This window comes from Phoenix dactylifera, chromosome 1 (assembly GCF_009389715.1).
Source record: "Phoenix dactylifera cultivar Barhee BC4 chromosome 1, palm_55x_up_171113_PBpolish2nd_filt_p, whole genome shotgun sequence".
NCBI lineage: Eukaryota > Viridiplantae > Streptophyta > Magnoliopsida > Arecales > Arecaceae > Phoenix > Phoenix dactylifera.
Window position 1 is genome coordinate 21,198,061 of NC_052392.1, and position 14,552 is coordinate 21,212,612.

The 14,552-nt window shown below is 37.7% G+C and overlaps 1 protein-coding gene across 1 annotated transcript; it reads right to left on the bottom strand.

Moving 5' to 3' along the window:
• Positions 1-6,251: 6,251 nt before the first annotated feature.
• LOC103715996 lies at positions 6,252-8,441 on the bottom strand. The gene is made up of 3 exons (XM_039129489.1): positions 7,713-8,441; positions 7,161-7,288; positions 6,252-7,052 (listed from the first exon to the last, which is right to left on the bottom strand). Exon 1 carries the CDS (start codon positions 8,375-8,377, stop codon positions 7,742-7,744), a length of 636 nt encoding a protein of 211 aa, XP_038985417.1. The 5' UTR covers positions 8,378-8,441; the 3' UTR covers positions 6,252-7,052; positions 7,161-7,288; positions 7,713-7,741.
• Positions 8,442-14,552: the final 6,111 nt, after the last annotated feature.

Consider the following 14,552-nt stretch of genomic DNA (forward strand, 5'->3'; position numbering starts at 1 on the left):
TAATGAGCTAATATCACAGGTTTTTGACAACATAACCATGATTTCAAAACAAAAAAAAAAGGACAATATAAGCATGAATTAAATTTAGACACAAAAACAAGAACCAAGTTGTTTTGATTTTGATAATTCATCCGAGTTTTCAAGAATCTCGAACATGCTAAATTTGCGTTAAAATCACAGAAAAGAAGGCGTAACTTTGTTCATTAGTCTGTCCATAAATTGTTAACTAATCTATAATAACCCCACAACGTATGGTGACACAAACTTCATGCTTCCCTGCAACAAAAGTGCTGGCTTTTTCCGGACTTCCTTCTTTGCCAGCACAAAAGCAAATGTCATGGACTAGTCCTCACTCTTCTTTTGCTTTTGGCGTCTCTTCTTTTTCTCAGTTTTCCTTTTTGAACATCCAGCACTACAATTATGATAAGCTGATAACAGTGTCACAACTTGACAAGTGTTTTAACAGCGACAAAAACACACGTCAGAACTACTTTGCCACTTTATTTGGATCAGCACAAAACAAAGAAACAAACAAAAAAGAATACCATGAACAAGGATAACCTCAAACTCGATCTCAAGTCGGACCTCAACGCCAACATAATCTATCCATGGATCCTAAAAGCTCTTCATCTACGACCAAGCCTCACCCACCGTCTCGGTCCTGCCTTTGCTCGCCGACGACGCACCCCGGGTCATTCCGGTGCAAGCTGCATCGGGGTGGCGCGCGCGGCAAGCATTCGGCGGCTCACTCAGGCTCGGTGGAGTCCAAGGGAGCGGCGAAGGCGAGGTCGATGAGGGCCCTCCTCATGCAAATCATCAGACCAACCAGCCAAGAACCATGCAGGAGGAGGAACTTCGTGCCCAAGCCTTCGAGGTTTTGTTTGATAGATGGGAATGGCCGAGGAGTCGCAGCGGTTTGATGGTCCTCCTTTATTTTGGGCAATTAAGAGTTCAGTTTTAGTTCAGGTCAGTTGTCTGTAATTGTAGTTGTCTATAAGTGTCACCCTGGCAAGTTCATGCATGTGAAGTATTAATGAGCATTTTGTTTAAATATCAGGAGAAAATTTTGGTAATCTAATAGCTTGAACTTTCTCACGAATTTTTTTGGTGTTTTTCCTTTAAAATTAGAGAATTGTTAAGATTTTGGACATGAAGGTTAAGATGGGGAAGGAGCTAAAGTCTATGGGAAAGAAGCATTCCTAATTCCTCCGTTCCCCTTTGCCTGCCTCTCTTCCTCTGTAAATACTTGATGTTGTTCATCTGAATTAGTCATTTGGAATGCATTGTTGAAGAGTGTAAATTCTCTTCACCTTCTAGGATGCCAGGGTTGAATCTCTCTGTCTGACAAACACGCAAACTAGCTAAAAAGCTTCTTCATTCCTTCAATGTTGCGAGAAGAAGAGAGGTTGTAGATTAGTTTGGAAGGTCTATCTGACACTGCAACCATTTTTCTTTTTTCGTTCCATCTCCTTCAATTTTAAGCAATCTCTAGCCATGGGGAGATGCCAATATGCATTTGTTCAATAGTTTCAGGGAATTGCTGATTCGATTGGTAACATCACAAGTACTATTAGAACCATGGCTATATCACGAGGTACAATCCTACAAAAACAGCACGCTTAAAGCAATCGCATTCTGTATCACAGAATATTCATAAAGAAAACAAAGAAGCCTTATCTTGCGAGGACCGGAACTGCCAATGGGATCTGCTTGGTACCGGAGTTCCAGGGTTCCCCCCGAGTAGTGATGCTCCGAATGTGAGAACTATTGAGATCAAGTATTAGACGGGAAAATCCACAAGATTTGCATCTGGAACCCTAACCTCCACCTCTACTTTACCTAAGGATGGCAATTTATGGCCTGACCCATCAATCTGACTCACAAACAACCAATTTTAAATGGGTTTGGGCTTGAACGGTTTCGATCATAAATGGGTCAACCCATCTAAACCTATTTGTTAAATAGGTTGGGTTCAGGTTTAAATCTTTAAACGATTTAATAATTAGATCGGATCATTACTCGACCTATTGAACCTATATAAAATCTATTTAACCTTTATAAAACCTGCTTAACCTGTTTCTGATATGTTTAACCTGAACAGTTTAATTTGTTTAACTCATTTAAATCTATTTAATCTATTAAAATTTTATCTAACCCGTTAGCCTAATCTGGTCTGTTTAATAAATGAGTTATATGGCTTAGGTCGGATTATCTAGTTAATAAACAAGTCGGATTTAGATATAAGATTTTAACTTGTTTAATAAATAGATGGGTTTGTGCTGATGTTTATTTTTCACTTATATTTTTCAATTAAAGTGTCACGAGAGGTGCATGAGGGATGTATGCTATGCTGATCAAACTGGCTCGGGGTAGCTTTCTATTTTGGGTACTCCATAAGTAACGGGATAGCGTGAGAGGGACAGGCCATTATTGTGCTTATGATGATGGTGATGAAGGTTGCTGCTGCTGGTGGTGGTCGTGATGAATATTGGATGGTGGGATATTTGAAAAAAGAAGTATGCACATAAAAAAAGAAAGAGAAGTAAAAGAAAATGGAATATGTTTCTGTAGAAATTTTTGTGCAAGCATTCTGATGTGATGGTTAATTGAAATGCAACTTATGCAAGCATTCTGATGAGATGGTTAAATGCGAAAACTTGGTGACCTTGCCAGGCATAGTATTAGAATAGGATATACCTAAAAGTTATTTATATAATTGCAAACATTATTTAGAATAATATATGAATTTTTTTTTTCATGATCACTTAAAAGGTAAAGAGTGTGTACTATACGTAAGTCCTGGAGTCCGAAAAAGAGTCTTCTGAGTGCTTCTTCTTCTTCTTCTTTCTTTTTTTTTTTTTCTTTTTTTTTTTTTGTAAAAACGGGTGCTCATTTCATATAACTCTAACGTGAGTACAACCTACTAAATCGCGGAAAAGTAAAAGATGTAAAGAAGGATAAACGTCTGATACAGACGTCCAAAGAAAATCTCTGAAATGCCGAGCAACAAAGGAGACGACCCAGTGTGCAGCCCTGTTCGCCTTCCTGAACACATGTCCTATCTGAACATCACCCATTAACCGCGCTATCCTACGGGTCTCCTGAATGAGGGGATGACCATCCCCAAACCGATCCGCCCTTCGGAGCCAGTCGATAACCACAGATGAGTCTTTCTCAAAGCAGACCCGCTCCACACCAAGTACCTGCCACGCATAGGATATACCCTCCCAAACTGCCCGCAGCTCTGCCCCGACCACTGTGAGTCCTGGCATGCGCCGCCCTCCTGCTGCTATCATCCTACTAAGGTGGTCCCTGATCACAAATCCAACCCCTCCAGTCACACCATCCACTAACTGACTACCGTCGAAATTTACTTTGAGATAGCCAAGGGGTGGGGGTACCCAAGAAACAAGGACAAATCGGGGCGCTGAAGCAGCATAGAGAGTACCCCAGATATCTCTGACTATCCCAGAAGAAAATCCAACGGTAGCTGCAAGAACCTTCCTCGCATATAGCGTCGCTCTGTCCACCACCCTCCTCGGGGGTGACCTCCTTCCCTCAAATAGGCCGGCATTCCTGTCCAACCAGATGTGGTAGGACAAGCACTTGGAAGCATCCAAGTGGTTGAAGTGTTTAACATAAGACTAATTGGATAAGCACTTGAAATCGATATGTTCACAGCTATAGATGAAGTTAGCATCGTATCTATAATAAAATTGCTTATTGTGACCTCACACCGACACTAGGGTATGCTATTCCACTAAACTAGTTAATACATACAATCCACATTGAAAATCTATCAATGATTGTGGTGAAAATCAGGATGCACAACTTGCAAGTATTCTCTTGACCTAAAGGATAAGCTACTTTAATGTGTTCTAGCTATCAGTTAATTTGCACCAAACCCCAGTATCAATATTGATATCCTAAATCAAGTTTCTAATAGGAAGGACAATAGTTTACTAGATTCGGATGTGTGTAATGGTCTGCCTATCCAATATGCAATTTATCTTGGCATAATATCAATATTAAAGCAAACACATGACCAGGCACAAAACTTATGGCCCAAGCAATTACTTAAGCTTGGGAAACTATAATGTTTTTGACAAATTTGTTGTAATTAATAATTAATTCTTTTCAAAAGGCTTTGCATGACTAATTTTATCTAAAAGGTCTCTATATAATCCATGATTCTAATGGTCCATGATATTGTATGAATAAGAGTTTGATAATGCATCAGATCTTAACAGTCATGTAAGGACATTAAATGATCAAGGACCGAATTGTGATATAAAGCATCTCTAAGAACAATGCAATCAATTGGTTTCATCTAGCAATATGCTATCTATCTCCAGATTAATTAGAATAAAGTACTGATTAATAATTCTTTCATTAAATAATCTCTAATTGGATCAAGTAAAATTCAACTTAATTAGAGAAGTTAATTAAGCCTCAAGTTATACTAGAGTAATAGTCTAATGTAGGTTTGGACTAAGTTTAATCAAGAAAGATCGGACTGAGTCATGATGTAGGCCCACTTGGCTTGGGTTCAAGTAGTGGACAACCACCTATGTAGGGCTAGGCCTCCCTAACTCTCTCATGCCATTGGATGGTGAACTTCCTCTAAGGAGTTTGACATCAAGTGGCATGAGGCACCCAAGTAGCAGCTGCCACCTTCCTCCCAAATCTAAGGCCCCATTTAGCCGAGCTTTTGGTGGGCCAGAAAATACTTTCTGACCCTCCAAAAATACTTTTGGATGAAATAGAGGTATTTGGTAAAAAAATTGGAAAGCTGTTTTAGCTTTGCCAGAAAGCTAAAAAAGCTTTTTGTAAGAAGCTCCATCAGAAAAGCACTTTTAGCATATGTCGGAAAACTATTTTGAGTTCTATTTTTTTTTGGAACCAAAATACCCATAATAAAATATTATAATTTCAGAAAATATTCTTTTATATTACAAATATCTGCAGGAGTCCCAACAAAGAAAACAAAGAACCCAAAAATATTATGTTAATATATAATAATATTAATTATAATATTTTATATATTTATTATTATATTATACTATAAATATAATATTATATTCTATTATATCATAATATATTTATTTATTAAATACATATTAAAGTTTTACAGCACTTAAAAAATATAGTTACCAAATAAAAAATATTTTTTTATAAAAATTCTACTTTCGAAGACTTTGCTGTCAACAACTCGGCTAAAACTCTTGGACACCCACCAGGAGACACCCTAGAAACCCTGACACCTTCCTTATAAAATCATAGAGGGGACATCCAAAAGAGGCACCGAGTGAAACCCTAGCGTGAAACCACATATAAAAAGATAGGGCGGCAAGCAAAAAGCTTCTTATCAAAAGCAAAACAATGGAAGAAGAGAGAAAGACAAAAAAAAAAAAAAAAGCATGTCTGAAAAAATACGGTAAAAACATGTGCATCTCTTTTATCTGTAGTTACTGAAGATCCAAGATTAAGTAATGTTAGAGAGAAATGGAGAGCTTCAGCTTAATTGGAAAGAGATTTTGAGATACATGCATATATATACATACATATATCTACTTACATACATACATATACATGTGTGCGTAGGAACCTAATTCAGCTTATGGCGTTAACTTTCGATCTAATCATTCATACCAATTTTTTGTCTCCCACTAATTATTTCATATGGAATTTAATGTGACAGGAGATTCTCAACATTCTCTCTCTCCTGCAAGTAACTCCAAATACCTATTTAAAGAAAGGGGGCAGAAGGGCCAGCCCATTCAACGGCACGGTCGTACACTGTAACATCTGCCTCATAAACTGTATGTTATTTCTTATCAAGGGTCCTGGATTGGTCCTCGAAAGGAATCATGGGATAGGTAATAGTTATCTTTTACTTGGGCAGGTGACCTCAGTGGCCGCTAGCTAAAGTTAATTAAAAAAAAAAACTCGATAAAAATCATAGTCCAGAGCAAAAAATCCCTGCCTTCTGAAGCTTACCGTTCTTTTTATTTTAGTCTCATCAGATAGGACTGAAATCAGATTATATTTATTTTTATATTTAGGTTGAATTTAGAAATTAATTTAGATAATCAATTTAAAATTTTTTCAAATTCAGATACACCTAATTTTTCTGATTTTTTCTGAATTCAGCTCTGAATCCAGATACTTATATGGCAAGAATAAGTTAAAAAATTTAAGATAAGTTAAATCAGAAAACTAAGTAAATAGTTAACTAATTTTAAACTAAAAAAAATCTAGATATTAAATGACTATTATTTAAGACAGTAATCTAAATATGGAATATTCGATTCGAATAAGATTCTTCGAATAATTCCACACGTCTGTAAGACTTAAACCTTTTGTCTGTTTTATTCCTCTTTTCTCCTTGTCGTCTTTAAGCAACTAGAATCTCAAAAATACTGTGCAGTTTCTAGTTCTACTTCACGATTACAAATCAGTAACAATCGTGAGAAGCCTTAAAAACACCACGTTATATCCTTTTTGAGTTAGTTTTTATTATTAATAAATACTTATCAAAATTAATTTTTTATTAATTTATTGCTAGTTTTAATTATTAAATTTTACCTAAATTTGATTAATATCTAAAAAATTTATAATATATATTTATATTTAAATAAAAAAATATAGATATATTTAATATTTGATTTGTATTTACATTTAATATTCAATTTGCATCAGTATCTATTTAGAACAGATATAAATATTAATTTTAATATTTATTTAATATGTATATATATATTCATCGAAAAATATGAATGCATCAATATTCTCATGCATCAATATCCAATCCATTTTTAATCCGTGGAATGTAAATCATAATATTTAAAAAAAATACTTACATAATATTTTTTTATCAATTCATTAACCAAAAAATTATTATTTATTATTATTATTATTTAATGGTTATTTTTTTTAAAAAAAATTGGTTTACGTTCAAGTTCTGCGAGTCCTCTCCGTAAGTCATTCAGATTTCCAGTCCAATCTGCCTGCGTTTGTGGAAAGCCAAGGAACGAGCAAACCCACCTTTCCTGCAACGGGAGGAACTACACGATTAACAAACATAAACTAAATAAATAAATTTTAAAACATAAACACATATAACAGCAGGAAGAAAAGAAAAAAAAAAACTTAATTACCTCCTTCGAAAGCAACCACCTATACCAACCGACTCAAACGACGCACCACAAACGACGGCGAATACGGAATGCGCCACCCACAACGGCGGACGGAGAATTTTAACGGAAAGAGTAACGCCCTTTCAGCGCTGCGAAGGGAATACGGTGAATTAATTCGTTCGCCAAGGACTCGAACTGACCCATAAACACATCCAATCCAAATTAATTGGTTAATTAACTTATGTTAGTATCAAATCCTACTAGGTCTTAGAGTTCTCTTCTTCAGTTCTTCTCCATCAACGGTCATCAACGGCAGTCCAAAAAAGTTATGTACAAATGGACCAATCAGATCTGATCAACCTTTCGGGTTTCCATCTCCGATCCAATCCGTTGATACAAAAAAGAAAGGAAAATTTTGGGAAAATTCCACTTCTTCCGCATATTTTCTCCTCGTTCGCCGAGATCAGTGGGCTCTCTAATCGGCGTCGCAAGTCGCCGGTGATGCAGTGGATCTCTGGGAAATGGTATAGAGGACGGAGGGCGTAGATTTTAATTTTGTTCTTTTCTACGAACCTGCTTCGAGATCCACGGTTGATCGGAGATCATAAATCGATGGCCTTGGACATGATAGAGAGGCGGCTGGGACGGGGCTGGAAGGCCTCCCTACGCCGCTGCTGGTGGGAGGACGGCCGGATGAGGGCGGCGAGCGCCCTCCTCACCCACTCGCCCTCCACCGTCCCGATCCGCACCAGCGAGTTCGTCATCGCCGATCGCCGCGCGTTCAGCCGGTTAGAAGACGACGACACCGCGTGGTTGTGGCCGAAGCCCTTGTGGAGGCTGCAGCGGAAGGAGCCGGGGTGAGTGGTGGGCGAGCACATGCACGTCTTCCTCTGTCCGCCACCGGAGGCGGAGGGGATCGGCTGCCTGACGGCCTGGTGGTGCTGGTGCTGTCTGTCCACAGCGAGGGAGCGGCCGGGGGAGGTGGGGCGGTCGATGGAGAAGCGGACGGAAGGCTTCCGCGGGACGGATCCAACGATGTTAACGCGGGTCGGGGAGGAAGATCGGCTGAAGAAGCTGGGAGACCTCGAAGAGAAGCTCGAGGCAGAAGAGGAGGCGAAGGGGGAGTCGTATGAGTTCGCCGACGAGTAGCGCCGTCCGATCGGCGAGATGGACCGCCGGAAGGCGGCGGAGCTGGAGTAGGCCGAACAATTAGATCTTCTAGAAGGCGCCGGCGCCATCAAAGAAAAAGGGGAGAGGGAGGGAGGGAGGGAGGGAGGGGGGAGAGAGAGAGAGAGATCACCGGCTCTCGGTTTGGGCAAACCTAGCTCCCCTCCGCCGGTGGATTTATAGCTAGTCGAGGAGCAAGGGTTTCGTGGCAGATGTGGTAAATAAAGGGAAGTGCGAGGGCTTTTGTGCAATCAACTTTAGCCGGGCTGGGTTAAATTTTAGCGAAACCGGCGGTTGGGTTCGGGTTAAGTTAACCAGGGTTGGAGTCTTGTAGGAAGAAAACGGTGGGCGGGGGATGACGACGTGGCACCGCCTTGTTGCTTAACGACCCTCGGGGTGCGCGAAAGGTGGCACGTAGTTTTGCGCCCAATAATTATAAGGCCCACGGCCTTTTCCAAAAATAACTAGAATACCACCACAACATTAGTAGGCACTTACGTTGTCCCCTTTTGGCGATTAAAAATCCGCCGTTTCCGGCTGAGAGATCCGGCTTAATTGAAAATAGCCCCTCCCACATACCAGAACTGTCTATGTTCACCGCCCGTGAAGGTACCGTCGCAACTTCCATGTCAAATACTTCCTGGTCTTGTCAATTGGTTTCAGGCTTTTCCGCACCCAAAACTTTTCTATGTTCAATTGTGGGAATTGGTTTAGCCAGTTAGTGATCGATTGACCGAGATGGTAAATAATAAAGAAAAGCAGTGCAACTAAATGAAATCAATGATGAATTTTCCTAATTTGATCGAAATTCGTAGGGTGGATTGTTGAAGCCTACAGGATATGGCTCATCCTAGTTATGGAAATTCATACCATGTCTAATTCCGAGTAAGAAACTATGACTGTATTTTGAATATGAGGCAACTGCCTGATCACTTGTAACTGTGACGTTATGATAAAAAAACACACATCATAACTTATATATATATATATATATATATATATATATATATATATATATATATATATAATATATATATATATATATATATATATATATATATATATATATATATATATATATATATATATATATATATATATATATATATATAGGGATTGATAACCTACTCTCTGTTATGGTACGTTATCAATCTACCAATTTTTTATTGGACAAAAAATATTCTTACTTTTTATAACTCTTAAGGATATTTATGTCTTTTTACAATCCCACATTAACTCACCCTCTCAACTCTCCAATTAATGTGTGTGTGTGTGGAGGGGGGAGGGGGGGTATGTATGTATGTCAATATGTATACATGTGCATATATGTAGATACACACACATACACACACACACACACACACACACACACACACATATATATATATATATGCATATACGTACGTATATCTACATACATATATCTATGTATATATATATATATATATCTATACGTATATGTGTGTGTGTGTGTGTGTATATACATACATATATGTATGTATGTATGTATGTATATATGTATGTATATATATATATGTATCTATATATATGTATATATATATCTATGTATGTATATATATATACATCTATATATGTATGTATATACATACATATAAGGCTGCAAATGGGTTGGGTCGATCCGAGACCCGACCCGCGTAGATCCGATCCGATCCGATCCGAATTTTAGGATCCGCGGGTCCAGGTCGAGTCCTAAAATTGGACCTGAATCATTTTCTGGGTCGGGTCTGGGTTTACCGAACCAACCTGACCCGATCCGATTAGACCCGAAGAGAGAAAGAGAGAGAGGGGGAAAAAAGCAAAAAAGAATTTTTTTTTTCTTTTTTTTTATGTGGGTCGTGGCACTATTGGTCCGTCAGGATCCTCTCTCGGTCTATTACATTGTTGATACTTCTGGTTTCTCGGTAGCTGGCTTTTCTTTTTTTTTTTTTTTTTCCTTCGGTTTTTTGGTTTCTGTTTTTTTAAACTTTTGCAAGGAGGAAGTGAGGGAACACTGAACTGAATATGGGTCATGTGCCAGTTTTCTGCAATGGGATTGGATTTTGGAAGAAGGTCTCGGATTTTTTTTGCCCTCGTGAGAGGGGAGCTGCGAGACACCGAGTTCCGTCCAATCAGTCATATGGACAAAAAATAGTGTGATATGAAATTTGGCTTGTAGACCGACTTAGTTAGCAAGTCAAGGGTCATCTGTTCTGACTAGAGGTCAGTTGCAAGTCTTTCAAGTCATGGGTCACCCAGCACCTCATAATTATGATATGACCAAATTAGATTTGCCCAAATTCTTTTCCAAAAACACAAAAAAAAATTGGACCGATTTGGACCCGAACCTGACCCAATCCGACCCGATCTTTAACCGGGTTGGGTCTGGATCCAAAATTAAAATCCGAACAAATAATCGAATCGGATCGGAATCACCCAGGATCCGACCCATTTGCACCCCTACATACATATACATCTATATATGTATGTATATGAGAGAGAAACCATTAATTGGGGGTTGAGAGGGTGAGTTAATGTGAGATTGTAAAAAGACATAAAATACCTTTAAGAATTATAAAAAGTAAAAATATTTTTTGTCCAATAAAAAATTGATAGATTGATAACCTACCATAACAGAGAGTAGGTTATCAATCTCCTATATATATACACACACACATTAACTGCTGCTATTGTTCTCCAATAACCTGCCTAATAAGGGTGCAAATCAGGTTTTCGGTGCGAGGGTTTAGCGGTTAATTTGGGGTCAAATTACCACATTTTCCCCAGGCAGTTCATAAAAAAGGATGAGGTCTAAGAGGTGTTGGGGGTGGACAGAACGAAGCATAATTAGTACCCTGCACTACTCTTGATGATTAGTATCAGATTTCATAGAAATTGTTATTTTTTTGAAAAAGATTAGATTGTTTGCCTCTATGTCACGCGAATGCACGCAGACACGTACATAAGTTAAAAAAGAAATAACACAGATTATCAGTTGTCCATGATAGTGCCAAATTAAGTGAAATAATTTAGTAAAATACATAAATTATTGTATAGTTGATGGATATTTCATGGGTCTTTTTCAATGCTGAAAGAGCATCCCATGGTCTAAAGTGTAATAATTGAGCGAGTTTTATAACAATCTAAAGAATATTGTGGCTGAGGGGAGCATGAGGAATCATAGGTGCATTTGTCCCCGCAACCTTTGCTTTGTATTATATTCTTTATGTTTGATTACCAGTGTTGCCGCTGAGAATCCGCTTGACCCTGATGCCAAGTTAATGGCATCATTAAAGATCTCGGCTTGGCTGCCATCCGAATTGAAAAGATCTGATGGGATTGTTGCACGCCTCCATGGCAATAGTTTGGTGGCTGCTATGCTCTACCGACGATGATTCCAATGCTCAGCACCTATGAGTTGGTGCTAGATGGTGGACAAACAGCTTTAACCAGCACTTGGATGCTGACTTCGATCCAAAACAATAAAAACAAATAAATCTACCCATCGGAACATGTTCGTAGGGTACTCTTCAATACCTAAATCATGTTGGATTTATAATGACTAAATATTTTAATTTTTCACCATCCTTTGGTGGTATGGCTGGTTTGTATATGGGGTAGTTCTCACAAGGACTTGAGTTCGAGTTCTTCTTCTCATGGATTTTTGTGTCACCTTTTTCATGACATAAAAAAGAGGAAAAGCATGAAAAGGGTGACACAAAAACCCATAGGAAGAAGAACTTGAACTCAAGTCCTTGTGAGAACTACCCCACATACAAACCAGCCGTACCACCAAAAAATAGTGAAAAATTAAAACATTTAATCATTATAAATCCAACAAATCAAACATGTCTCTCGAGGAATAGGATGCTTGAGAGAGATAGAGAGGCAGTGCAAGAGTTAAAAGAGAACTTACCTAGAGGGCCCTCAGAAATACAATATATAGATGAGGGCTGAAGCTTACTTTCGAATAGTTCAGAGCTATACGTTAGTTGATAAGGTAACAAATTGTATATCTCGTCCGCGAATCACACTTGCGCTTCTCGATCGTGGGAATTTGCTCGCATATCATGTTTATTAGAAAGCAGATAGCAATCATAGCTAAGTTATTGCCAATTGGGAGAAGAGTTTGAAATGCACAAAAGTTACCGCATGTCTTTTAGGTTGGTTATATGACAAGCCTTGGATGGTAAGCTTATAGCTGGATAGTGAGTTTTTATTGGTCGGTTTGCTTTGTTAGCATAGATCGGTTCCGAGATGTATCAATTGATATTTAATATTTATTTTCTCGGGCAAAACTTATTAGAACCCATTCACTCTTGACAGTTTGTATATGATTTAGTTTACATGGTGGTTTAGATATGAGGTGTGCCTAGTGAAGCCCGAACATGTCTTTATCACTGTTAGGTCACAGCCCGTTAGATCACCCAAAATATATAAAGAAAAAGAAGATCCTATGCTCCCTTAGCCTATAACGCGGTTGGGATATTTAAGAAGACTAAGGAGCTAAACAAATAATAAAGTTATTGGAACTTGGAAGAGTATCATCACCTTTAAAGTGAATGCACGATAGCCTAGTTGGGACACTCCTCCAAAGAGAGAGAGAGAGAGAGAGAGAGAGAGAGAGAGAGACTTTCACCAAAAAAAAAAAAGAAAAAAGGAGAGAGAGAGAGAGAGAGAGAGAGAGAGAGAGACTATTGGGTCACGTCATACTCGGAAAGAAAACTACCGGGATAAAACGAGCGGTAAAATCTACTGTTTCCACGATGAAGATCAAAAATTTCAAATGGTAACTGAAGGAAGGTGGGATGGAAAATTAGTTTTCTCCTAGGTCTACCAAACCGATACTAAAATCCATATCGGTCCATAGATGGGTAGATAAGATTCAGGTACCGGTACCGACACACGATCCATATTTTTTTTTTTTAGTTTTTCAAGTTCAATTACTTGGTAATCGATCTTTTTTTACTTTTTAAATAATTTTAAGACTAATTTAATATTTTTATGATATTTTTTGATATTTCTATAATCTTGATTTAAACCTACACAATGCATCTTGATGTTTTAAAATAATATAAAATATAAAATAATTAGTAAGATACTGTATGCTACAAGAAATAAAATGAAATATTCTCAAATCAAGTAGTGAGGTAAAAAATATAAAATAATATAACAATTACATATACTTAAAGTACAACATACATAATAATATCTAAAATCTCATCAAGTGGTAATGTCTCTCATAAGTAACTACTCCTGCAATGCAACATCTGGCGATATTGTATGAGGATAATATATTAACCCCATGCCAATTGAAGGTTCGGCGAAAAAAATTTGTACATCAATATATCATTAATACATTATATCAATATTATATTATATTATATTGATATTATATATTGTATTTATGATATATATTATATTATAATATAATATTAATCATATTATTGTACTTTATATTTATATAATGAAATTATTTAATATATTACTTTTACTTATGTTATTTTTTCGATCAAAATAAATACTAGCATTAAAAAATATATTTAAGCATAAATAAAATATTAATTCTATAATAATAATTAATATGATTAAAAATTTATAAGACTACTATATACTTTTATGGAATATATTAATAATTAACATATTAATAAATATATAAATATTTTATTATAATATATTTTATATAACTAATAAATATATTTTTATGTAATATATTAGGGATATTGTTGATATTATATGGTCATTTTGGATTCCCATGAAATACTAAACAGATTACTCATAGATATCTGGAAATATTTAAGCATTGGAATATAGCATACCAAAAGCGGTGATCTTAAATAATTGAGGATCAAATTACTTGGAGATAAGGATTACCAGTTGTTGCTGGAAATTGGACCCGGGGGCCGCCATGGAGCCGGGGAAGGAGGAGCTCCGCTGCTACAGGGGGCGGACGGCGGTGCGCCGGCCGGCCGCGTCCTCCACTGGCGGGGCGCCGGTCCTGCAGGAAAAACCGGTGGCCGGGCTCTCCGGCACCGGCCCTCCGATGCTTAAGTCAGAGGGAGAATATCTGGAGAGAGAAGGGGGGAGAGAGAGAGTATGTGGAGAAGACCGTGAACATGTGGATAAGGTGAAGAGATTTTATGTCATCAATTGTGTCTGTGCTATTTACTTCATGTGTTCTTCCTCCTCTTGGGTCCATCCCCCCCCGTTTCTTTCCCCCCAGGTTCCCTTTTATAGTGGGATTTTGTG

Bases quoted from the DNA above. Each gene is read 5' to 3' on its own strand.
- LOC103715996 (XM_039129489.1), bottom strand. From the start codon at position 8,377: ATGGCGCCGGCGCCTTCTAGAAGATCTAATTGTTCGGCCTACTCCAGC.